Below are 27,082 nucleotides of genomic sequence, written 5' to 3'. Positions count from 1 at the left end.
TGGCCATGAAAACCTTGTGAACAGCAGCAGAGCATTGTCTGATACAGTGCCGGAAGATGAGAGGATGGCGCAAAAAGATCAGGCAGGGTTCTGCTCTGCTGTACACAGGGTCCCTAGGAGTCAGAATCAACTCCATGGCACTAACAATAAATGTCAACACAACATACAGAGAAAGAAGAGTTAATAACTACCAGTTGGATATTGATCATTTTGTGTGTGTGTGTGTGTGTGAGAGAGAGCGAGAGAGAGCGAGAGAGTGCGAGAGAGAGAGACCTAAATTTTGAGCTCTTTGAGAAAGGCAGAAACTATTTTGTCTTACATACAGTGATTAACACACTTGGGGCTCAAAATACATACTCTGTTCTGATGAGCCTCCAACTTGATAAAGGAGCATTTTCTGAGATCTCCTCCCATATCAGCGAGTGTTTGTGGAGTAGTTTGGTTGTCGCGGTCATGTGCAGCAAGAGTGCGCACAAGCTGTTGAGCAGCCCATTGCCTATGCTGTGAGGACAGCCTGGAGGAGAGGCAGCAGGCTGCCAGGGCATTAGCCAGCTCCAGAGGGCCTACAGCAGAAGGATCATAGGAAGGATGGGCATACAATTGGGCAGTTAAACCTGCTTAAACAAAACAATGAAATGATGCCCAGGTAAGAGCCGGTAGTGATGAACAAACAAAAATGGGTTAACCCATATGTCTTAAGAATTAGCACTTTTACAAGCAATCAATTCACTAAGATATGCATACAAGGTATAAAGCATTTATCTCACATCAAATACTATAATAAACTTGATTCATTGCAAATGTACATTTATATTTATCAATCAATAGTCTTTCCTCTAAGGACACAGACTGAGAATGCAGCAGGAATAATTTTAAGGCCAGGGCAGAAGCAGCATGCCCTAAAGAATAAGAGTTTGGCTTTTGCTGCTCAAAAGTGATCTTAACAGCCAGTCAAGGATCTGGGCTGATAGATCCAAATGCCCATCTCTCTTGGCCAAATGGCCCTGATGAAGAGAAGGGTAGACAGTAGTAATTAAGTAGTCCCTTCAAAGTACCATCATCTTTAGATGAAGAGAAAAATAGCATTACCTCTATCTAAATTTTATTAAGGAACTCTAATAGGATTATTATCTATGGTGACTCAAAGCATAATCTAATAAAATAATATAATCAAATCAAGACTAATTTGGGACATTTTCTAATATTTGTTTCCATGCACAATGAAAAAGTATCCATGCACTTCTTTTATAATTTAAACTTAAGAAGTATACTTGAAGTTGTGTAATTCATCACATACAACAATGCAAAAACATTTTTTAAAACATAAATCAAACTGATTAGAAGACTATATTTAAATGGTATGAAACTTACCTTTCTTTTCAACTTCTGACTTATCATAGTTAGGTCTCAGCTTGGCCCCTTTGTCTGCTAGTAACGCCACAAGGGCCTGAGTTACAACAAAGTTTGGGGAGGTTACAAGCTTATTCTCTTCAGCAATTCCTCGGAGAAAGCTGGGTAGAAACTTTCGCTGAATTGGATCATCGACCGTGGTTAGATTTACACCTGTTGCAGCAGAAATCAAGTTCTGAAGAGGCAATTGGAACAAACAGGTTTAATTTTTACACATAATTTTGAACACAAAGATTTCACCTCAAAAGGCTCTTTAAGAATCGGTCAGAAATAAGCAATGCAACAAGAAAAGCACTGAAAACTAGCTTACCTGTGTACACAGCTGCACTAGGAGTTTTGCAGCACTAGGAGTATTTGACGCCAGACATCCTACTGCCGTGCTCAGATAAGCCAGGCAAGAGATGGGCTTGTTCGCCTTGCTGTGCCCACCTCGTGGGCGTTCTGAGGTGCTTGCCATGGCAGAAGGGCTGGTGGAGAGGCCAGCTCTCCCTGCTGCAGCCAAGCACATTAATCGAACCAGCGTTCGGATATCTGTAAGGCCCAGAGATTCAAGACCAGCAGCCAAGCTACAACTGGAACCACTGCCAGGAAAGGAAAACAGTTCAGATGGAGAAAGAAAATAGATTTCTTAAGGAACCATTTGGAGCCCCACATATCATCCATAGCACCAAGAGCCAAAACAAAAGGCAAGCTGCACTATCACTAATTATCCATGTCCTAAGAGACATCCAAAAATATTACATTAACTGGAAATTGTTATTGAAACTTTAAAAAAATCTTAGTAAATACTGACATATACTTGAAGTATATCTGAATTACCAAGGTATAACATAGAGGAATGTTCACAAATCATGACTTTTTACAAACTGAACAAACGCCTGTAACCACCTCCCAGATCAAGAAACAGAACATTACCAACACCTCAGAAGCCTGCCTGTGCCCTTCTCAGTCACTAGGCCCTCAAAAGGAACCACTATTCTGACTTCTAAAGCCATAAATCAGTTTTGCCTATTTCTGAACTTTACATAAACAAAAAAATTAAGTACGTAAATGTTTGTGTCTAGCTTCTTTGGCTCAACATTATGCTTGTAAGACTCATCCATGTTGTTGCATTATAGCAGTAGCTATTAATTTTCATTGACATATAAATGAAATCTATCACAATTCATTTATCCAGACAGAAGACAATCAGGTCATGGGGCTATTATGAATAGTACTTCTATGAATGTTCTTGCTTATTCTTTGGGTACACATATGTAAGCATTCCGGTTGGATATACACCCAGAGGTGGAGTTTTGGGTCATAGAATATGTTAATATTCACCTTTACTTGGTATTATTGCACAGTTTTAAAAGTTATTTCCTCACCAGCAGTGTAGGAGGCTTCTAGGTGTTCCATATCCTCACACTTACTTTCTCCCCCAGTCTTTTAAATTTTAGCCATTCTAGTGGGTGTATAGTAGTATCTCATTGGGTTTTCATTTTCATTTCTCTGAAGATCAATGAGGTTAAAGGCTTCATTTTTCATGTTTATTGGCCCTTTGGAGATCCTTTTTTGTATTTTGTATTATTTTGTATTTTGCCCATTTTTCTTTTGGGTTGTCTTTTTCCTCATTGATTTATAGGAATTCTTTACATATTCTGTTGGTTATATGCATTGCTAAGATCTTCTCCCATTCAGTGGCTTGTTTTTTTACTTCCTGACTTTTTATTTTCTTAGTGACTTTTGCTGACAAAAGTTCTTTGTGAACATAGTCCAAATTATCAATCTTTTTCCCTATGGTGAATGCCTTTTGTGACTTGCTTAAGAAATCTCTGCCTGTCCCAAGATCAAGAATAAATTCTTCCTGTGTTACCATATAGAAACTTACATTGATATACCTTTCACATTTAGATCTAAGAGTGACTTGGAAATATTTGTTTTCATACAGTGGGAGGAAAGGGGCAAGACTCCTTTTTTTTCCTACGTGAATAAACCATCTGACCTAGCCCAAATTATTGAAAAGATCATCCTTTCCTCACTGCTGTGTAGTGTAAAGTGTCATAAATCAAATGTTTATCTATATGTGTTAGTCAGTTTCTGAACTCTGTTCTCCACTGTCCAAATTGTCTATTCCTGAGCCAATACTACAGTCTCATCTAAATTTATTTTGAGTTTTTCTCTCAGGGTCCTTCTGTCTTCACTGATTTACTGTTAAACAGCCCCACTTAACCATTTCTTTTTTCTTTTTTTGAGGAAGATTAGCCCTGAGCTAACTACTGCCAATCCTCCTCTTTTTGTTGAGGAAGACTGGCCCTGAGCTAACAGCCATGCCCATCTTCCTCTACTTTATACGTGAGATGCCTACCACAGCATGGCTTTTGCCAAGTGGTGCCATGTCCGCAGCCAGGATCTGAACCAGCAAACCCCAAGAAGCGGAATGTGCGAAAACTGCTGCGCCACAGGGCCAGCCCCTAACCATTTCTTAAATGTATGTCTTTTAGGTATTCTTGGCTCTCTTCCCTCTTTTAACATTACACTCCACAGTATGAACATGGCAAAAGTCTCCATGATAGAATTTGTAGTTGACTTAGCTATACAGTTAGTCAATTCTGCAGAAAACCTCATTTGACCTTTTACTTATTTATTTACTTACTTATCTATTTATTTGCTGGGGAAGATTAGCCCTGAGCTAACATCTGTACCAAACTTCCTCTATTTTTCATGTGGGTTGCTACCACAGCATGGCTGATGAGTGGTGTAGGTCCGTGCCTGGGATCTGAACCCATGAACCCAGGCTGCTGAAGAGAGTGCACCAAACTTAACTGTTACACCATGGGGCCAGCCTCTTGACCTTTTATTTAAACCCTGCACCAAATGGATCAACAGCTTTGGTTTCCCATTTCAGATGATAAAATGTTCGCTGTTTACTCAGTTACTATAATCACATTATTTTCTACTAAAAAGAGCCAAGTATTAATGGAAGGTATGACTGAATGAATGCATAACAATGATGACTATGTCTAACTTCTTTCATTCAACAGTAGATATTCAAGTTTCTAAAAGTTCTATCTCATCCTCCCAAACAATACCAGACTCTAATATATAGTAGAAGCTAACTGAGCATCATTCGACATGAAATACGACTTACCTGACTGAGAGAAGAGATAGAGCTCTCATGACCATGGTTCTGGCCAAAAGAACCTGAGCAGCAGCAGTCACTCTCCTTAAAGCCACCACCCGGTCATGAGGGTTTGCTAAGGCAGCTGCCTGCTCACCTAAAGTTATTCTCCCAGAGGAACTTTTTTCTACAGAGCCATGGCAACCTGAAAAAATAAGATTTTGTTAAGTTCTCAATAAGATAAGAAAAAAATATCAGGACTACTGAAAAATTTTCCCATTTTACCTAGGTTCCAGATTGCAAGGAAATACAGCAAACCAATGTGTTTTGCTCATCTGGAACTCTGTTATACAAAAAATTCCTTAGGAGAAATAGATATTGCTTAGTCAACAATTATAGGAGAAAGATGCCTCAAACTTTTTTGGTTTTATTTACTTTGGTCACGTATCACTTCTACTGTTATTAACAAATATAGGAAAGATATAGTTTTAAAAATATGCTTTGAGTACACATAAAAGGCTGAGTCACCAATACTGCCCCAATTATTTATTTTATATTCCTTATATCCTCTCCCAAATAAAAAGACTGCAAAATAGTTTTTAGTCAGTTCCAGGATTCCCTACTCACAAAGTTAAAAAAATTCTACTCATATTTTATAAATTTTCTTTTTATCACTTCAATACTTCTTAAAAACAGAAAAATCAAAACTTAATACTACATTATACCTTAAACATGTTAAAACAACTGGCTAAAGATACTTGATGTGGTGGGATAATGTTGAATGTTATTATTATTTACCTTTACCTTATTATTATTTACTTATATAAGAAACAAATTAATACAGACTCTATAAAATCTATGCCAATCAGCATTTCAGTTTACCTATTTGCATCAGAGTCTCTTCCATACTGTTGGTGGCTGTTACCATTGCTACTGATGCTCCTAATGGATCACTGTCAGGGAACTGAACTGGTTCTGGTACAATGCGTCGGTCATTTAAACCAAGTGGTCCAGCAAGTAATTCAAATTCTTCTTCACCCGTTAGCTTTTCATCTTCATCAACATCCAACATGTCCCAGTCTTCTAGAATTTAAATAATTAAATGTATGATATATGACTATAAACATGACATAACTCTGCTGGCAATGGTTATTGTGAAATTTATCTAACATGCAGGAGGAGTGAAAGCCCAGAGCCCACAAAATGAACTATAGCACCATCTCCTGGTAACCCAACCAAACTGTACTCCTAAGGCACAGTGAGACTAAGCGCAAGGGGGTCAGAGCAGTTAAACGCATTTGAAGCAACAGCAAATATTACAGCTGCTAATGGAGGTTTCAACTAATAAAAAATACTGTTATGGGGCCAACAAAGAGTTCTTCACCCTGCCCATAATCATTAGGGAATGAGTTATTTAAAGTTAATGAATGCTCCAGATACAATGATGCTGACTTCAATTTTTTATTTTTCACTTTCCTCAAATAGAACGGAAATTCAAAATATACTACATATTTTCCTTACTTTGAAAAAAAATATATGCCATGCAGAAATTAACATTCTGTGGTAAAGCTAGTACTTGAACCCAGGACCTTTTCCTTTGACTTTTAAAACTAGGGCTGTTGCTATCAAACTATTTTGAGCTTTTCAGGGAAAGTTTAAGTTAACATGTGCATAAATACAAACACACACACACGAAGGTAAATTTTAGTAACAGTTGTTAAGCAGAAGGTGTATATAAAAATACATGTAAAATAAAGAAACTCTCAAAACAACTACCTTCATACACACTGTCTTGCTTGCCAATTAGATCTGGAGCTTGTCCCTTGTACCTGCACCAAACATGAAGAACACTGTGTTTTTATACAAAAGAGTTAGTACCCCAAAATACAAATTAAGTCACTAGAACATTTTAACAGGTCATTAATAAAGCAACACAAAATAAAAAAGTGTGTTTCATGTTATGGGCTAATGTAACAAAAACTTATATGTTTACAAAATCAATGACTACAAATTACTGGGGATGTTTCTGGGTGACCTACAATAACTCTTTTAATCCAAACCTATTCCAGAATGCCTTAAAGATTTTAATGGTTGATAATAAGGCAAAAACTCTACTCACTAGAGATTAATTGCTATTCAAGAATATAAAGAGGTAATTGATTCATGGAAGTTCATTTAATCTAAACAGTCTAATTTTTCATCAAGAAAAAGATCTTAATTAAGATGTCAAAAATATGGTGAAAAATACCAACACAAAAATTTGACCATAAGCCTCCTGAAGTTTAACTCGCCCGCAACTTGCCAACAAGTCAAAGGTTAACACAGTCAAACTCCAGTGAAGGACCTGCTGCCATGCCACTGTTCCTGGACTACAGGCTCCCAGCTCTGGCAGGAACATGAATTCCTCAACAACTTCCATCCTTCCTGCCCCCTAGTTCAGCAATCAAAGGACTTTAGGAAAGGTTAAAAGTAACTCCTCACAGGAAAAAACCTACAATTCCCATGTCTTAATAAGAGATACCTTATACTCTTCATTCAGAGGGTCTGGATATCGACACAATTTTAAGGTACCTTTCAGAACTTGTTGTCTTAGATTTGGTCTTCAGGGCTAAGTACTTTTCCCTGCAGCTGCCACAGAGCAGGTAGTATGGATTTCCACTCCCACATTCACCACCAAACCAGCCATCCACATAGGAGCCGTTGCTGCGATAGCCCTGGCGGTTTGCACTGCGCCCGCAGCCTGGGTGATTTCTCTTCATGTGCTGATTGAAGCTAACGACACTGCATTCACACAGTTCACACACCACCACTTCTTCCCTGTCTTCAGACTCACAAACATGCTGTACAAAATGATTTCATATCAATTATTAGTCAATTTAACATGAACTTAAGAAGAGGTAAATAGATTACGATATTAACTACTTTGTTTACATATGCTGGAATATTTGAAAGATGTTCATTAATGCTAAAAAACAAATTTCTTTCAAATCAGAATTCAGGTCACACAATCTGAAGGTGTTCTTTGCCCTTCCTCATTCTAACAAGTTACAATAAAAGTAACTGACTATCCTACTGAGAAGAGTTAATAAAAATGACAATCTGCCCCATCTCAAATGATTTTTTTTAAATCCCTCTAATAAAAACTACTTTTTCCCTGGTCATAACATGCGTATTTATTTTCTGAATTTCTAAGAAGTCATTAAGATTCATTTCTCTTATTAACTTAATATAGTAAATGCTCTTTCCTGTAGGACTTATACCTCTGAACTTCTCAGTCTCCCTGCCACAAAAGCATAATGCTAAACAACATAAACATACAAACCCACCATGTACCCTGCCCCTGGATGGAGGTATTTACAAGATTTGGGCGTCACTGTTTCCTAGAATGAGGCAGTACAGTGATTAAATGGAACCTATGAAGGAGAAGAGCATGCATTCAGATAGCAAGGTGAGCAGCGCAGCCACGTTATATACCCAGCAGAGTTGACTGGGACCTGATGCCTGTTTTGTAATCTATCTTTGATGTTAGAATCAAATATTACCACAATATGGCTCTATTCATCTAGTCTGGGGAGAGAAGCAATAAAATCGCACAGAGCAAGCAACAAGAGAGACTTAGTTGTCTTAGTTTGTAGGTAACAAAGTAACCTCAAGCGTTAGAGCCCCAAACTTTAGGATGAGATGTAAGACTTTAAGAGTGTTACAACTCTAGGCAAGGCTGCTGTTAGTAAGCTGTATGAACAGGAGGGCAGGAAAATAAGTCAGAGCAGCCCCCGCTGCAGTCACACACACCCAGGTAGGCCAATCCAGTACCTCTGGGATCCACATTCCCAGAATATCATTGTCACTGGTCAGGTCTTGTCCAAACATAGCTTCCATCGCTTCATCATCAAGATCAATTTCCAATTCCTCATCTAAATTAAAGTCATACAACGGCCCTGGGTCTTGCTGCAAAGATATTCCTTCTCTCCGACTTTGATTCCTGTGGGCCTGCACAGAGCGGTATAACCCCGCTCAGAACAAAACAAAAAAGGCATTTCATTTGTATGTATAAAATAATTTTGATTATTTCACCAGTTCTTAACTGCCATACATGCAGGTGAGTATCTCAGCTGACTTACTGGATTCCAGACCATAAACATAAAATTTTACCTATCACATGTTTCCTCTTCTATAAAATGAGGATAATAGCACTCATACCTTGAGGGGCTGTTGATAGGTTTAAATGACATAATCATGTAAAATACTTCATAATGTTTGTTATATACTCAAAAAACTAGGGCTGTTACTATTCTTTTAGGCTTATTTTTTAAAAAATCAATTCCTTTCATTGTATATTAAGTATACATTCTATATTTTCTAGGACAGTCTCAATTTCTCTCTGTTCCCATAAATTATTGAATCATTATTTATGTTTTAATATTTTAAGGATCAAACTCTGTTTTGAAAAATCATATATTCTGGTTTTTAGTATGGAAAATATGTTCCCTATAACTTATACTTCACATGCCCAGAATATAATCCTAAAAGTATTTACTAATGTAACAAGGGAATTTATTTTTGCTTATCTAGGGCCTTACCTAGCAGTGAAGCCCTAAGGTCCACAGGGTACATCAGAAAAGCCTATGTCTTTGGCACAGCGCTCTTTTCAGCTCCTTCTCACCACTGACATTAAGTTTTAAATATGCACCTTTAACTTCTTAAATTAAAAGTTGCTTGAGGGCAGAGAGAGCATTTACAAAACTTAACAATACCTACAAGTGACTAGTATAACCTTCTGCACCCAGAGGGAACTTAAAAATAAATCTGTGAATGTATGCTGTGATTTCAATTATGTAAATGTGCAGAAAGTAATACGTAAATAGTTGCTCTGTTAATGTGGAGGAACTGAGTACTTAGTATCATTAGTTTACATCTTCTTTAATGTTGCTTTTACATTGACTCTGAAATATAAAAAAAAATTAACTACATGATACTTTCACCAAGAGAAGGATGTGAAACATATAATTACCTGCTCTTGCGAGCAACGTGCGAGCAGCTAAATCAAACTTGTGCCTTCTTGTTACTGCTGAGCGACCCCTAGCTGGTGGTCCACTTCCAGAAGCTGCATTCTCTGTATGATCCAGATTATCAGGGCTACAAATGCAAGTTTGAAAGCAATACAAATTTTTAAAAACCATCACGAATAGAAAGCATAGGTGCGAGCTTGCTTGTGGTGGTTTTTTCCTCCAAATATTACAAGAATAAAATATGTTTACAATAAAACTTTGAAACATATCTTTTGTTCCTGGTAAAGCTCCTAAGTGATAAATATTTCATATTGCCCTGAGCAATAATTTTATCTCATTTTGAATTATGCCACCAATGAAATGATGCTTAATGCATGTCCAAATTCAAATGAGATCAATGGACTTAACTAAATCCTAAATACTTAAATACTGAAAATTTGAAATGATTGTGAATTCTTGCCTAGGGTAAACATATTTCAAAATAAATTATAAAAATAGTCACTGAGCTTGTCAGAAAAAGTCTGTATATTACATAAGATACAAGCCTTGGTAACCATGTGACTTCATGGGCTAAAATGAAAAAATGAAGGTTAAACTCATAAGAAGTGCTGAAGGGGGAAGATTTTAGCAAGAATTGTAGAATATTTTATTTCATCTCATTTTAGGCTAGGTACTATCATAGAATTCTTTTTACAACTTAAAAAAGAGGCAAATTGTACTAGATAGTGAAAACCACAGAAGAGATGAAAATACAAATCTACATTGAGACAAAAGATTTAAAAACCCATTTCTATCAAACGTATTTTTTTTGAAGAAGAAGATTAGCCCTGAGCTAACATCTGCTGCCAATCCTCCTCTTTTTACTGAGGAAGACTGGCCCTGAGCTAACATCCATGCCCATCTTCCTCTACTTTATATGCGGGATGCCTGCCACAGCATGGCTTGCCAAGTGGTACCATGTCCTCACCCGGGATCCGAACCAGCAAACCCCAGGCTGCCAAAGTGGAATGTGCGCACTTAATCGCTGCGCCACCAGGCCGGCCCCTATCAAATGTATTAATTAAACCAATTTCTAATATTAAAATGAGAATTCTATTTATATCACTAAATGAGATAAAATTATTTTATCAGCATGTTTATTTTAGAACAAACTTGTTTTAATTTTGTTTCCTCTTTTCAGCTCAATTTTATCTAAGAATTATTTCCTTCTTTCCGTGAAAACATCCATTCAAGTCAAAACTTGTCATGTCATTTTTACCCTTCATGGAAACATAAACTTGTAACTGAAATGTCCACCTTTTCACATATGTTTAGTTATTAACTTGACACACCATTAGAAGCATCTACGCAGGCAAATAAATGGGGCTCTTGGGGGATACCATTTAAAACATACGGAACAAAAATATGGAAATTGGAGGTCACCTTTCACTAAAGCCTTCCTCCATTTCAGCAGCATCAGCTGATGGTATGTCTCCTGGTGATTGCAAATAACAGGGATCATTTGACTTCCCACCACTGCCTACAGCTGCTCCATGCCTTGAGTCTGCTGTGCTGCCTGACTGGGGCTCCTCCTCATCCTCATGCCCAGGGTGCTCTATCATCCACATGGCAAGGACAGTGATGTTCTGGGCATCAGCCTCTCCTCGAGCACCTGACGAGGGAAAACAAAAAAGTCTGATACTGACTTCAGGCAAAATAATTAGTTATTCATGCTTTCAGTTTTAAAGAGTGTCTCTATGATGTCACTGTAACTAACTCTGGTGTTAAAAATCTTACCAAGCATTTTATGACCTCTTAAAAAATACATTGTCCTTAACAAGACTGGGCCTCTCATATCTGCATATATTGATATATAAAAACTTATCCTACCTGTGGCTTCCATGGCTTTGGCAATCTGTCGGAGAGAGAACCCCATTTCCAGCAAGGGTACTGCAATTGCTGGAGGAGGAGGAGAAGTTGAAAGTCTACTGCTTGGGTCTGACAAGGCTGAGACAAAAGAAAGAGAAATAAAGACCTATATATCACTAGAAACCATGAGCAAAAAGTGTTCTTATAGTGACCCTAAGTCCTCAATTTCCTAATACTGTCGAAATTTAATGAAATTTTACCCTGCTAAGAATTCACTAAATGTATAACTAAATGTGATTAAATTTGTTACAACTTTTAAAGGTTTTTCATAAAACTGCTAACACAAAATAAGCCTGCTGAAAAATTTTAAAACGTTTTCTCATTTTGAAATAGTTTCCTACTTATAAAAAATTTCAAACTGAAAAGAAATTTGCAAGAATAGTACAAAGAATTCTTCTACCCACAAATCACTGGAGAGTAAGTAGCAGACACGATGCTCCATCTCCCCTGAAGACACTAACGTTAACTCCTACAAATAAGGGCATTCTCCTGCTTAACCACAACACAACCATCAAAGTCAGGAAATGAATAATGTCACCATCTAATCCAGATCCCATTTTAGTTTCACCAAAAGTCTTCATAATATTTTTTACAGCAAAGGATCCAATCCAGGATCATCTTTGCATTTAGTTTTCATGTCTCTTCAGCATCCTTCAATCACTTGGGTACTTTGAAGATTACAGGCCAGTTAGATGGTAGAATGTCCCTCAATTTGAGTTTGTCTGATTGTTTCCTCATGATTAGATTCAGGTTGTGCTTTTTGGCACGAGTACCACAAAACTGATGCTGCCTTCTTCTTGCTGCATTCTATTAGATGGTACATGATTTCAATTTGTCTCATTACTAGTGATATTAACTTTGATTATTTGCGTTAAGCTGGTATCTGCAAGGTTTCTCCACTGTAAAGATACTCTTTTTTTACCTGTGTAATTACTAAGTATTTGTGGGGAGGAACTATGAGAATATGTAAATACCCCATTCCTCATCATAGTTTTACTCACTAGCATCCATTTATGTTTATTGAATTAATTATTATTATGATGGTTGACAAAGATGGTTTTCTAAGTCCATCACCACTTTCAGATTCACCAGCTGGTACTCCACTCTAAAGCAAAGCTTCTCCTTTCTCCATTAGTATGGGTTATAGATTCTTATTGTATTCATGGGTTATTATCTGTTAGCATAATTATGATCGTTTATTTTGATGCCTCAAACCTCCCAGATTTGGCCAGTGGAAGCCCCTTCAATCTGGTTTCTATATCTTTGAGGCATGTGCCCATCATTCTCTGAGCACTTTACCACTTTCTGGCACAAGCTGTTCCAGGCTTTTCTCATACTTCACCCTAAAATTAGCCATTTACCAGGAAACTGGAGTTCTTTTTAGTAGAGAATGCTATTTAGAAAACAGGATCTTGGCACTAGGTCTGTTTATTGCTACTGAAGCATCACTGCTCCCAGACCCTCTCAATAGATAGTGCTAGAAGGGGCCTTCCTCACCCTGCATGACTCTGACACCTTGTGCTGGGCCATGTGGACATTTTCTCACCCCACTTGGACTCCAATACTCTATGCCAGTCCACTCCCACACATATAAGGAGCATTCCTCACCCCAATCTGGCTCTGACAGCCCACTCTGGGCCACCATGCCACCCACCTCCCAAACCCTGCTGGCAGGAATGCCACTCTAGCTTGACTCCACTTAATGACTTTTGATTGAATTAGGTAGTGGGGAAAGAGGGAAAGAAGAAGGGAGGGAGGGAGGACTATAACTCTCATTTTTGCTTAAAAGAGGCCACGACTGCTATGGTAGTAATAGTCTTGTTATGTCTGCTGGACTTCTGCTTCTAGCCATGATGGAGTAACTGAGACTGAATTTACCCTCACCTTAAACAACTGAAAAACAGACAAAATATATCAAACAATAGTCTGCAGACACTGGACAAAAGGCAGTGTAGGAGAATGATCCCTGAGAGAAGAGAATGAAATGAGGCGAGGTGTACAACTGCCTCGTGTATTACCTGGAGAGAATTTCCAAGCTGCAGTTAAGGGAGGTAAATTCAAGCTAAACTCTGTGGTCTCTCTGAACTGAGGAGACAGGGTAGAGAATTCAAAGTGGCTAGAATTAAAAGGTAGAATACCAAAAAGGAGAGAGCTATATAAAAAGAAGGAAGTTGCACAGAAAAAAAACAAAAATGTCCTTCTTGTCACCTCAAGTCTTCAGCTGATGCTAATAAAGCAACTATCCAAAGCTAGGGAAAGAATCACCAAGAAGGGGCAGGCAGAACAATTCTTGGAGCTCACACAGGGTTAAGAAGAGTTTGCATTACCACAAGCCAGAATGAAAAAACTTCGTAATACATAAGGCATTGAACAGAATACTAAGAAAGGTACTGGTTCAGTGGTGGTGAAAAATTAGCCCCAAACTAAAGCTGTCCTGGTCTCACCTAGCAAAGCCTAAAAAGAAGCCTTGAAAGAATCAAACTCTTTCCAAGTAACTTAATGTATCCTAGAACAAAGGTAAAATATATTTAAAGAAATATAAAATACCCAGCACTCAACAAGGTAAAATTCACAATGTCTAGTATCCAATAAAAAATTACCAAACATGCAAAGAAACAAGAAAATACAACTCAACATGAAGAGAAAAATTAGTCAATAGAAACAGACCCAGAAATGAGATAGATGATAAATTAAGTAGAGAAGGATATCAAAATAGGTATTATAAACAGAGTTGATCCTCCTTATTTGTGAATTCCATATTTACAAATTCATCTACTCAGTAAAATTAATTTGTAAGTCCAAAATCAATACCATGGTGTTTTCACAGTCATTCACATGCACAGTGACAAAAAATTTCAGTGTCCTCATCCATTTGTTCCCAGCTGAGGCTGAACAAGGTGATGCCCCACGTTGTTTCAGGTCTCAGACTGTAAACAAGTGTTCTTTTCACAGTCATTTAGTGACATGTTTTTCTGCATTTTTGTGCTTTTTTGTTGGTGATTTCACTGTTTAAAATGGCCCCTAAGTGTAGTGCTAAAATGCTGTCTAGTGTTTCTAAATACAAGAAGGTTGTAATGTCTTACGGAGAAAATATACATGTCAGATAAGCTTCATTCAGGCATGAGTTATGGTGCTCCTGGCCATGAGTTCAATGCTAATGAGTCAACAATATACATTAAATATGGTGTCTTTAAATAGAAAGACAGACAAAACAAGATTACATATTGATCAGTGGACAAAAGGTGACCAAAAGAGCTCACAGAAACGTAGCCCTGTATTTTCCCTAGGAACAATGGTTCAGTTTTCGCTAATTCAGTGTTCACAGTGACTTTACAGAACATAACTATTCTAATAGTGAGAATTGACTGTTATTCTATCTATTTGATAAGGTAGAGGAAAGACTGAACATGTTAAAAGACGTGAAAGATTTTTTTAAAAGAACTACATTGAACTTCTAGAGGTGAAAACTACAATATCTGAAGGAAAAAATACACTGGATGGGATTAAGAGCACATTAAAAACTGCAGGAGAAAATTAATGACCAGAAGACACAACAAATAAAAACTATCCAAAATGAAACACAAATAGAAAAAAGACTCAAAAAAAAAAAAAAAAGACAGAGAGAGAGAGCATCAGTGATCTGTGGGACAACCTCAAGTGGCCTAATATGCATGTAACTAGAGACACTGAAATGGAGGACTGGCACAGAAAAACATCTGAAAAAATAACAGACGAAAAATATCTGAATTTAATGACAGCTATAAGCCCAGAGATCCAAGAAGCACAAAAAACCCCAAGCACAAAAAACATGAGAAAATTACACTAGGGCAGATCATAATCAAAGTGCTTAAGCCCAGTGATAAACAGGACAATCTTAAAAGCAGTCATAGAAAAAGGCATACTACATCAAGATTAGAATGACAGAAGACATATCATTAGAAACAACACAAGCCAGAAGACAGTAGAGCAACATCTTGAAGTACTGAAAGAAAAAACTGTAATCTAGAATTCTACACTCAGTGAAAATATTTTTCAAAAGTTAAAGTAAAACAGACTCTTTCAGACACACAAGCACCAAAAGAATTCATCACCAGCAGACCACTGCAAGAAATATTACAGGAAGTCTTTCAAGCAGAAGGAAATAACACAAGATGGAAATCTGGAACTACATAAAGGAACAAAGAATCTCAAAACTGGTAAATATATGGGTAAATATAAAATATACACTTTAGTTTTTAAATCTCTTTAAAAGACAACTGGCTGTTTACGGCAAAAATAATAACAGTGTAGTATGGGGCTTTATAACATATGTAGAAGTTAAATGTTAGAAGTATAGTTAAACAGTTAGTAGAAGTTAAACAATAAAAGTACAAAGGCTGAGAAAGGGGAAATGAAAGCATACTGTTGTTAGATTCTTTTACTATACATGAAGCGTTATAACATTACTTGAAGGTAGACCATGATAATTAAAGATGTATACTATAAACCTGAAAGTAATCTCTAAAAATACAATACAAAGTATAGCTACTAAGCAACAAAGGAGATAAAATAGAAACATAAAAAATACTCATTTAATCCAAAAAAGGTAGAAAAAAGGGAACAAAGGAGAGATGAGATGAAAGAAAGATGGTAGATTTAAATCAAGATACCAATAACCACATTAAACGTAAATGGTCTCCACACCCCAATTAAAAGGCAGAGAATATCAGGTTGAGTTAAGAAAGCAAGACCCAACTATAGGCTGCCTTTAAGAAACCCACTTCAAATATAAAGACACAAATAAATTAAAGATAAAATGTTGGGAGAAGATATACCATCCTAACACTAATTTTTTAAAAAATCAGAAGTGGCTACAGTTACACCAGATAAAGCAGATTTAAGGGCAAAGAATATTACCAGGGATAAAAGAAAGTCATTTCATAATGATAAAGAAGTCAATTCATTAAGAAGATATAAGAATCTTAAATGTTTATGGACCTAAGGAGAGAGCTTTAAAATATATGAAACAAAAACTGATAAACGAAAGGGGAAATACAGATTTCAATACCACTCTCTCAATAATTGATAGAATAAATAGACCAAAAATCAGTAAAAGAAAATCAGACAAAGAAGACTTGGACAACATTATCAACCAACTTGATCTAACCAACAATTTATAGAACACTCTACTCAACAATAGCACAATACATATTTTTTCCAAGTGCACATGGAATACTTATCAAAATAGACCATATTATGGGCCATAAGACAAGTCTCAATAAATTTAAATGAATTCAAATTATACAAGATATGTTCTCCGGTGACAATAAAATTAATTAGAAATCAATAATAGAAAGACATCTGGAAAATCTCCAAATATTTGGAAACAAAATAACATACTTCTAAACAACCCATGTCAAAGAAGGTATCAATGCTAAATTAGAAAGTACTTTAAAATGAATGAAAATGAAAACACAGCATTTCAAAATGTGTTGGTTGTAGCAAAAGCAATGTTTACAGGGAAAATTCATAGCACTAAAAATGCCTCTATTAGAAAAGTCTAATATGACTGATGTACAGTACATTATTTCTCTCCCAAATAGTCATAATTCAATCCACAGCTTCAAAATAGAGAAGACAGCTCAGTTTGATGGGGCAGATCCCCCTTAATTAAAATCATGGTTTTACCTGCAATGAAGACAAAACATAATGCCCACATAATAAAGTCCCACACATCTGGAATGCCAAGAGGTTTGGGTGTAGCGCATGATAGCACACGCACCTGTACGGTTAGCTGGCCTTGCTGATTGGGAATCAGGAGAAGTTAAGCTTTGCCTCCTCCCTACTTCATCAGAGGGAGAGGTTGGTAACGATGATATTGGAGGAGTCTGTGCACGACGTGTGGGAAGTACAGTAGTAGTTGGGTAACTAGAGAACATTTGCCTTTAAGAAAATAACAGTGGTTAACATAAAAACCCAATTAGAAAATAATATATACATCACAATTTTCTTATAGAAGAATATGCAATCTGGAAAACTATATAAGTTAGCTATAGTTTACTTGGGGGAAGGGGAGAAAGACTCCACAAGTATTAAAAATCATTATCTCATAGGATGCTTTTACTGTAAAAGTAATAATACCTTATCATTTGTTCAGCAAAATACCAGCAACATAGCAGGTGGATGAAATACACCAATTAACAAAAATATTTTTAAAAGCCCTGCCTTCATGAAGCTTTCCTTCTACTATCATACCAAGATGACAGGAGTATTTTGGTAGGCATATAGTAATTAAGACAATAAAGAAGACTTTTACAGATAGGTAATTTACAGTTACTTCAAATATAAATTGACTAGGTAGCCATGAAATTATTCACATGGATTCAGAGTAAGGTCTATAGGTAAGTTATGGAAAGAAAAGATAACTGCCAGTACAACTAAAAAATAGAATATAAATGGTATGCCAGCTGTTTAGAGGGGGAAAGGTACAGGAGAGGTAGTCCCTCTCAGGCTGAGAAGGCAGACATTGACTAAAGAATAAAGTCCAGGAAGATCCTCACTGACCACTCTTTAGATTTGTCGAAGAGAATTAACAACAACTTTTTAAGCATCAAAAAAGCACTGTCTATTCAGTCAAATAACTATGATATGATGGTAATCACACAGGGGGCAGTTGTTCCCTGATTTTCTCATGTTAAGTGATCTTCAGCCAGGCAGAGACAATTGCAGCTCTAATATAGTCCCAGCCAACAGCAGGGAAACAAAGACTGAGAAGAAAGGAGCAGTTGCAAGTTCTGGTGAATGCCTCTGGGAGTAAAAGAGCATTATTTTACCACTGAATCCCACACCTATGCTACAAACCTTGAAAGGCAACAAGGAGTCACAGAGTTATTGATCCTCTGCGGATGCTTTGAATTCTGTAATTCTCAGAGAAATTAAAAACCGTATTAGAATATCCTATTATTCCTCTCTTCCTCCTTTCTTGAACAGAAGCACCTCCTGGAACTGTGTTACTTAAATGAGAGAGGTAAGAGGCAGGGGATGTTTTTTTGTTTTTTTGTTTTTTTTTAATTTTTTTTAAGGAAGATTAGCCCTGAGCTAATCCACCATCAATCCTCCTCTTTTTGCTGAGGAAGACTGGCCCTGAGCTAATATCTGTGCCCATCTTCCTCTACTTTATATGTGGGATGCCTGCCACAGCATGGCTTGATAAGCGGTGCATAGGTCCAAACCCGGGATCTCAACCAGCGAACCCTGGGCCACCAAAGCAGAAGGTGCAAACTTAATCGCTACGCCACCAGGCCGGCTCCAAAACCTAAAACATTATTTGGAATTTACAAACCTACTAAAATAAGACTTGGTTGAAGAAGCATCACAAAACAAGCTCTTTCATTTGAAAAGTAGACTACTTTGATCTTATAACAAGAATAAAAGTATAATTAAGGGATTATGCTTAAAAGGGAAATAATCTGAAGGAGAAAATTATTTTCATGGAGATAAGCTCTTTCTTGAGGCTCTAATATTCAAAATACAAAATACTTACTTTGTGAGGAAAAAAATATTCAAAAGTATAGCCCCTTTCTCCCCCTCAAAGAAATCATTATAAGGAGAGAAAAGTGCTGGAGTACCTGAGTCAGTGCAGTGGCACAGCTGATTAGATCTGGGACCACCACTAACTGGCTGTGAGACTTTGGGCAAGTTATTAAACCTATAAGGGACATTTCCAACTTCAGTAAAATAGGTTTGACTATATGATCTCTTAGGTTCCTTCTAGCTCTAGAATGTCTTGATTTAGTTGGGCACGTTCTTCATAAGAGAACAATCATGTGTTGAGAACCACAGGCATCAATATAGCAGACGTTAAAGATCCACTTCCCTACCTGAGAAGACTAAGCGGCATCACTCCTGGGGACTCGGATGCAGGCACCGTCTCCGTGTCAGTGACTGGAGTAGTGGCAGTTGTGGTGTCCTCCAGGGAGCTGCTCATGAAGGAAGTTGTGCTCGAGGCTGATGGGCTAGTGGTAACCGGCGTCTGTGCCTGCTGGGCTTGGTCACTTTCTTCAGCTTGTTGATCGATCTCTGTAAACCAAGGTAAAGGTTAAGAAAGCAGTAAGGAGATTGAGATCCAAGATGGCACCGTGAGTAGTCCTCTTTGTCTCTCCCCCTTCGAGTCTACAATTATTTGGACACTTATCACTTAACAAAGGATATCCAGACAGCATCTGAGGACGTCTGAGAGACCCACGCGACTATACATCGGAAGGCGGACGGACTTTCCTCCGGGAGGATGTGGAAATAGGTGAAAACTCTCCGACCCCGACCGAACAGCCTAGTACCCGCAAGCAGCTTTCTTCCAACGGACGCCCCCAGAAGATCAACACACATCTACGGCAGGAGCGAGCACACAACAGAGGAGCGACGGTGGAAACAGGTGACCAGAACCCTACCTAGACCCCCTGCAATTACTCCTAAACGCAGAGGGAAACTCTAGAGTTACACACCTGAGCCCGCGGGGAGAGTCTCTCCCCGCCATTGGCAGGGAGATCCCACCTAGTGTTCACGGCACCCGGAGGGTCCCAGAGAGAATCGCTGAGGGTACGGAGGTCCCCCGGCTGCCACTGCCTGCACAGTGGGGCTAGGGATTGCCGGAGATCTTGGAGCGGACTGGGGCTGGGTGAAGCTCCAGAGGCTGACTCCGCGCCCCGGAGGGGAAGCGCCAGAGTTCCGCCCGGGCAGCAGACAAAACTCTCTGTCTGCCATTAGCGGAGGGGCCACACCCAGCATCCACAACTCCGGGAAAGTCCCGGAGAGAATCCCAGAGGGTGGAGCGACCCCCAGCTGCCGTTGCCCGCCCCGTGGGGCTAGGGATTGCCAGAGATCTCGGAGATCTCGGAGAGGACTGGGGCTGGGTGAAGCTCCAGAGTTCTGCCCAGGCCGCAGACAAAACTCTCTGTCTGCCATTAGCAGAGGGGCCACGCCCAGCATTCACAACTCCGGGAAAGTCCCGGAGAGAATCCCAGAGGGCGAGGTGACCTCCAGCTGCCGTTGCCCGCCCTGTGGGGCTAAGGATTGCCGGAGATCTCGGAGTGGACTGGGGCTGGGTGAAGCTCCAGAGACCGGCTCTGCGCCCCGGAGGGGAAGCTCCAGAGTTCCGCCCGGGCAGCAGACAAAACTCTCTGTCTGCCATTAGCGGAGGGGCCACGCCTAGCATTCACAACTCCGGGAAAGTCCCGGAGAGAACCCCAGAGGGCGGGGTGACCCCCAGCTGCCGTTGCCCGCCCCGTGGGACTAGGGATTGCCGGAGATCTCGGAGAGGGCTGGGTCTGGGTGAAGCTCCAGAGTTCTACCCAGGCCGCAGACAAAACTCTCTGTCTGCCATTAGTGGAGGGGCCACGCCCAGCATTGACAACTCCAGGAAAGTCCCGGAGAGAACCCCAGAGGGGGGGGCGACCCCCAGCTGCCACTGCCCGCCCCGTGGGGCTAGGGATTGCCGGAGATCTTGGAGAGGACTGGGGCTGGGTGAAGCTCCAGAGGCCCGCTCTGCGCCCCGGAGGGGAAGCTCCAGAGTTCCGCCTGGGCAGCAGACAAAACTCTTTGTCTGCCATTAGTGGAGGGGCCACGCCCAGCATTCACAACTCCAGGAAAGTCCCAGAGAGAATCCCAGAGGGCGAGGTGACCCCCAGCTGCCATTGCCTGCCCCGTGGGGCTAGGGATTGCTGGAGATCTCGGAGATCTCAGAGAGGACTGGGGCTGGGTGAAGCTCCAGAGGCCAGCTCTGCAGCCCGGAGGGGAAGCTCCAGAGTTCTGCCTGGGCAGCAGACAAAACTCTCTGTCTGCTATTAGCTGAGGGGCCACTCCCAGCATCCACAACACCAGGAGGGTCCCGGAGAGGAGAATATCAGGCAGGGCAGAAGCTGACCAGCTACCACTGAAATCAGGATCTCTGGCTATCCCCCAAGACAGGGCAAAGGGCTCCCCGAGTTCCTGGGGAACAGGACTGGGGCAGGGTGGAGTTCCAGCGACCCAGCTCCGTAGCCTAGGGGGAAACCCTACAGGCTCACAGCAGCCTCAGGGAAAGCCTCTGCACAGCACTAGTAGAAAGCACCCATCCAGCAGCCACAAGGCTGGAAGACCCCGGGACAAAAGTAGCATAGCTAGGTGAACTAACCACAGACTGTAGAAGATGCCAATAGCTCTCCTGCGACCCATAGTGGACAAGTGAGATTTTGTGGGTGCCGACAGTGATGGAGCAACAAATATAAGTGATCCTACCCCTGGCCGCTGGAAAAGCCCATAACACCGTTGCAGACCCCCAGGAAGGAGCACGTCTAGGTGGGCTGCAACAGTAGGCACCAGCAGCCTGAAGCCCCCCTGTGACGGCCCCCACAGCAGAGGAGGGAATCCAAAGGACCACTGTGACTACGAGGAGGGGCCCAGGCCCAGTTAGCAACTGTGGATAGGGTTCCTGGTTGGTGCAATATAAACAGCTGCTCCCCCACCGCAGCAGCAGAAACAAGTGAAAGGAGCAACTAAACTCTATCTCTATGCAGAGGCACAAATCAACAACATCAAGCAATATGAAAAAATACATTAAATCTCCAGAACAGAAGGAAGATAACAAATACACAGAAAACAATCCCAAAGAAAATGAGATATATAACCTAAATGATGATGACTTCAAAACAGCCATCATTAAAATACTCACTGAGTTAAGAGAGAATTCTGACCGACAACTCAACGAGTTCAGGAGCTATGTCACAAAAGAGTTTGATACGATAAAGAAGAACCAAACAGAAATATTGGAAATGAAGAACACAATAGAGGAGATTAAGAAAAATCTAGATGCACTGAACAGTAGGGCCGATAATATGGAGGGAAGAATTAGCAATTTGGAAGATGGCAATATAGAATTGCTGCAGGCAGAGGAGGAGAGAGAAGTAAGACTAAAAAGAAATGAAGAAACTCTCCGAGAATTATCAGACACAATTAGGAGATGCAACGTAAGGATTATAGGTATACCAGAGGGAGAAGAGAAGGAGAAAGGGGCAGAAAGCCTATTCAAAGAAATAATGGCTGAGAACTTCCCAAATCTGGTGAGAGAGATGGATCTTCAGGTGACAGAAGCCAATAGATCTCCAAACTTTATCAACGCAAGAAGACCAACTCCACGGCATATAGTAGTGAAGCTAGCAAAAGTCAACGACGAGGAGAAAATACTAAGGACAGCCAGGCAAAAGAAACTAACCTACAAAGGAACCCCCATCAGGCTATCAGCAGATTTCTCAGCAGAAACTTTACAGGATAGAAGAGAGTGGAATGATATATTCAAAAATCTGAAGGACAAAAATCTACAGCTGAGAATTCTCTACCCAGTGCAAATATCCTTCAAATACGATGGAGAACTAAAAACTTTCCCAGATAAACAAAAATTAAGGGAGTTCATTGCCACAAAACCTCCTCTTCAGGAAATCCTCAGGAAAACCCTCATTCCTGAAAAATCCAAAAAAGGAAAGGGGCTACAAAACCAAGAGCAGAGGAGATAAGTAGAAGGACAACAACAGAGAGTAGCAGCTCTTCATCAGAACAGATTAAACCATGGGAAGAGAAACAAAGGAAATTGAAGAAAACTGCAAAACAAGACACAAAATGGTAGTGGTAGGCCCCCACATCTCAATAATCACTCTAAATGTAAATGGATTGAACTCCCCAATCAAAAGACACAGAGTGGCAGGATGGACCAAAGAACAAGACCCAACAATATGCTGCCTCCAGGAAACACACCTCAGCCCCAAAGACAAACACAGACTCAGAGTGAAGGGATGGAGAACAATACTCCAAGCTAATAATGAACAAAAGAAAGCAGGTGCCGCTATACTAATATCAGACAAGGTAGATTTCAAAGCAAAACAGATAAAGAAAGACAAAGAGGGACAGTATATAATGATAAAAGGGACTCTCCACCAAGAAGACATAACACATAAATATATACGCAACCAACACAGGAGCACCAAAATTTGTAAAGCAACTCTTAATAGAACTAAAAGAAGACATCAACAACAATACAATAATAGTAGGGGACCTCAACACACCATTAACACCAATGGACAGAACATCCAGACAGAAAATCAACAAGGAAATAATAGAATTAAATGAAAAATTAGACCAGATGGACTTAATAGATATATATAGAACACTTCATCCAAAAACAGCAGGTTACACATTCTTCTCAAGTGCACATGGAACATTCTCAAGGATTGACCATATTTTGGGAAACAAAGCAAACATCAATAAATACAAGAGAGTTGAAATAATATCAAGCATCTTTTCTGATCATAATGCTATGAAACTAGAAATCAACTACAAGAAAAAAGCAGAGAAAGGTGCAAAAATGTGGAGACTAAACAACACGCTTCTGAACAAACAATGGATCATTGAGGAAATTAAAGAAGAAATCAAATATTATCTGGAGACAAATGAAAATGAGAACATGACATACCAAATCATTTGGGATGCAGCAAAAGCAGTCCTAAGAGGGAAATTCATCGCAATACAGGCTCACCTCACTAAACAAGAAAAACCTCACATAAGCAACCTCAAACGACACCTAACAGAACTAGAAAAAGAAGAGCAAACAAAGCCCAGAGTCAGTAGAAGGAGGGAAAAAATAAAAATAAGAGCAGAAATAAACGATATTGAAACAAAAAAGACAATAGAAAGGCTCAATGAAACAAAGAGTTGGTTCTTCGAAAGAATTAACAAAATTGACAAACCTTTAGCCAGACTCACCAAGAAAAGAAGAGAGAAATCGCAAATAAATAAAATTAGGAACGAGAGAGGAGAAATCACAACAGATACCAATGAAATACAACAGATCATAAGAGAATACTATGAAAAGCTATATGCCAACAAATTGAAGAACCTGGAAGAAATGGACAAATTCCTAGACTCCTACAATCTCCCCAAACTGAATCAGGAAGAAATGGAGAATCTGAATAGGCCAATAACAAGTAAGGAAATAGAAACGGTAATCAAAAACCTCCCCAAAAATAAGAGTCCAGGACCGGACGGCTTCTCTGGAGAATTCTACCAAATATTCAAAGAAGACTTAATACCTATTCTTCTCAAACTGTTCCAGAAAATTGAGAAAGATGGAGTACTCCCTAACACATTCTATGAAGCCAACATCACTCTGATCCCCAAACCTGACAAGGACAACACAAAGAAGGAGAACTACAGGCCAATATCACTGATGAACATAGATGCAAAAATCCTCAACAAAATTTTGGCAAACCGAATACAGCAATACATCAAAAAGATTATACACCATGATCAAGTGGGATTTATACCAGGGACACAGGGATGGTTCAACATCCGCAAGTCAATCAACGTGATACACTACATCAACAAAATGAAAAACAAAAACCACATGATCATCTCAATAGATGCAGAGAAAGCATTTGACAAGATCCAACACCCATTTATGATAAAAACCCTCAATAAAATGGGTATAGAAGGAAAGTACCTCAACATAATAAAGGCCATATATGACAGACCCACAGCCAACATCATACTCAGTGGACAAAAACTGAAAGCCATCCCTCTGAGGACAGGAACAAGACAAGGGTGCCCACTTTCACCACTCCTATTCAACATAGTACTGGAGGTGCTGGCCAGAGCAATTCGGCAGGAAAAAGAAATAAAAGGAATCCAAATAGGTAACAAAGAAGTAAAACTCTTGCTGTTTGCAGATGACATGATCTTATATATAGAAAACCCCAAAGAATCCATAGAAAAACTATTAGAAATAATCAACAACTACAGCAAAGTAGCAGGGTATAAAATTAACGTGCATAAATCAGTAGCATTTCTATACACTAACAATGAACTAACAGAAAAAGAACTCAAGAACTCAATCCCATTCACAATCGCAACGAAAAGAATAAAATACCTTGGGATAAACTTAACCAAGGAAGTGAAGGATCTATACAATGAAAACTACAAGACTTTCTTGAAAGAAATTGACGATGACATAAAGAGATGGAAAGACATTCCTTGCACATGGATTGGAAGAATAAACATAGTTAAAATGTCCATACTACCTAAAGCAATCTACAGATTCAATGCTATCCCAATCAGAATCCCAAGAACATTCTTCACAGAAATTGAACAAACAATCCTAAAATTCATATGGGGCAACAAAAGACCGCGAATTGCTAAAGCAATCCTGAGCAAGAAAAACAAAGCCGGCGGAATCACAATCCCCGATTTCAAAACATACTACAAAGCTACAGTGACCAAAACAGCATGGTACTGGTACAAAAACAGGTCCACAGATCAATGGAACAGAATTGAAAGCCCAGAGATAAAACCACACATCTATGGACAGCTAATCTTCGACAAAGGAGCAGAGGGCCTACAATGGAGAAAAGAAAGTCTCTTCAACAAATGGTGCTGGGAAAACTGGACAGCCACATGCAAAAGATTGAAAATTGACCATTCTTTTTCACCACACACCAAAATAAACTCAAAATGGATCAAAGACCTAAAGATTAGGCCTGAGACAATAAGTCTTTTGGAAGAGAATATAGGCAGTACACTCTTTGACATCAGTTTCAAAAGAATCTTTTCGGACACTATAACTCCTCAGTTGAGGGAAACAATAGAAAGAATAAACAAATGGGACTTCATCAGACTAAAGAGCTTCTTCAAGGCAAGGGAAAACAGGATTGAAACAAAAAAACAGCTCACTAATTGGGAAAAAATATTCACAAGCCACTTATCCGACAAAGGGTTAATCTCCATAATATACAAAGAACTCACACTGCTTAACAACAAAAAAACAAACAACCCGATCAAAAAATGGGCAGAGGACATGAACAGACATTTCTCAAAAGAAGATATGAATATGGCCAATAGACACATGAAAAGATGTTCATCATCCCTAATCATCAGGGAAATGCAAATCAAAACTACACTAAGATATCACCTTACACCCGTTAAAACATCCAAAACCAAGAGCGACAAATGTTGGAGAGGTTGTGGAGAAAAAGGAACCCTCATACACTGTTGGTGGGAATGCAAACTGGTACAGCCACTATGGAAAACAGTATGGAGATTTCTCAAAAAGTTAAAAATAGAAATACCCTATGACCCAGCCATCCCATTACTGGGTATCTATCCTAAGAACCTGAAATCAGAAATCTCAAGAGTCCGTTGCACCCCTATGTTCATCGCAGCATTATTTACAATAGCCAAGACGTGGAACCAACCTACATGCCCAGAAACTGATGATTGGATAAAGAAGATGTGGTATATATACACAATGGAATACTACTCAGCCATAAAAAAAGACAAAATTGGCCCATTCACAGCAACGTGGATGGACCTCGAGGGTATTATGTTAAGCGAAATAAGCCAGTCAGAGAAAGACGAACTCTATATGACTCCACTCATAGGTGGAAGTTAGTATATTGATAAGGAGATCTGATCGGTGGTTACCAGGGAAAAGGGGGGGGGGGTGGAGGGAGGGCACAATGGGGGAAGTGGTGTACCCACAACATGACTAACAAAAATGTACAACTGAAATCTCACAAGGTTGTAATCTATCATAACATTAATTAAAAAAAAAAAAAAGAAAACAGTAAGGATTTGTTTTTTCAAAAGTGACAAAGTGACA

At 39.3% G+C, this 27,082-nt stretch overlaps 1 protein-coding gene across 50 annotated transcripts in view; it reads right to left on the bottom strand.

The window, feature by feature from the left end:
• Positions 1–27,082, bottom strand: part of HERC1 (HECT and RLD domain containing E3 ubiquitin protein ligase family member 1) — a 204,183-nt gene that overhangs the window by 41,326 nt on the left and 135,775 nt on the right. For 40 of the 50 annotated variants that reach the window (XM_070234926.1, XM_070235108.1, XM_070235114.1 and 37 more), the window contains 13 exons: positions 19,287–19,485; positions 17,189–17,349; positions 11,389–11,505; positions 10,942–11,170; positions 9,522–9,646; positions 8,303–8,523; positions 7,082–7,350; positions 6,287–6,339; positions 5,393–5,593; positions 4,541–4,715; positions 1,721–1,991; positions 1,372–1,585; positions 358–614 (listed from right to left, as the gene is read on the bottom strand). In XM_070234926.1, the coding sequence (XP_070091027.1) occupies positions 358–614; positions 1,372–1,585; positions 1,721–1,991; positions 4,541–4,715; positions 5,393–5,593; positions 6,287–6,339; positions 7,082–7,350; positions 8,303–8,523; positions 9,522–9,646; positions 10,942–11,170; positions 11,389–11,505; positions 17,189–17,349; positions 19,287–19,485 (2,492 nt within the window). The remainder of the gene's footprint in view (positions 1–357; positions 615–1,371; positions 1,586–1,720; positions 1,992–4,540; positions 4,716–5,392; positions 5,594–6,286; positions 6,340–7,081; positions 7,351–8,302; positions 8,524–9,521; positions 9,647–10,941; positions 11,171–11,388; positions 11,506–17,188; positions 17,350–19,286; positions 19,486–27,082) is intronic. The other 10 variants (XM_070235197.1, XM_070234983.1, XM_070235016.1 and 7 more) reach the window with 4 other exon arrangements.

Source organism: Equus caballus, chromosome 1, assembly GCF_041296265.1.
Source record: "Equus caballus isolate H_3958 breed thoroughbred chromosome 1, TB-T2T, whole genome shotgun sequence".
NCBI lineage: Eukaryota > Metazoa > Chordata > Mammalia > Perissodactyla > Equidae > Equus > Equus caballus.
Note: the sequence above shows the minus strand (reverse complement) of the source record. Positions and strands in the feature narration are given on the sequence as shown.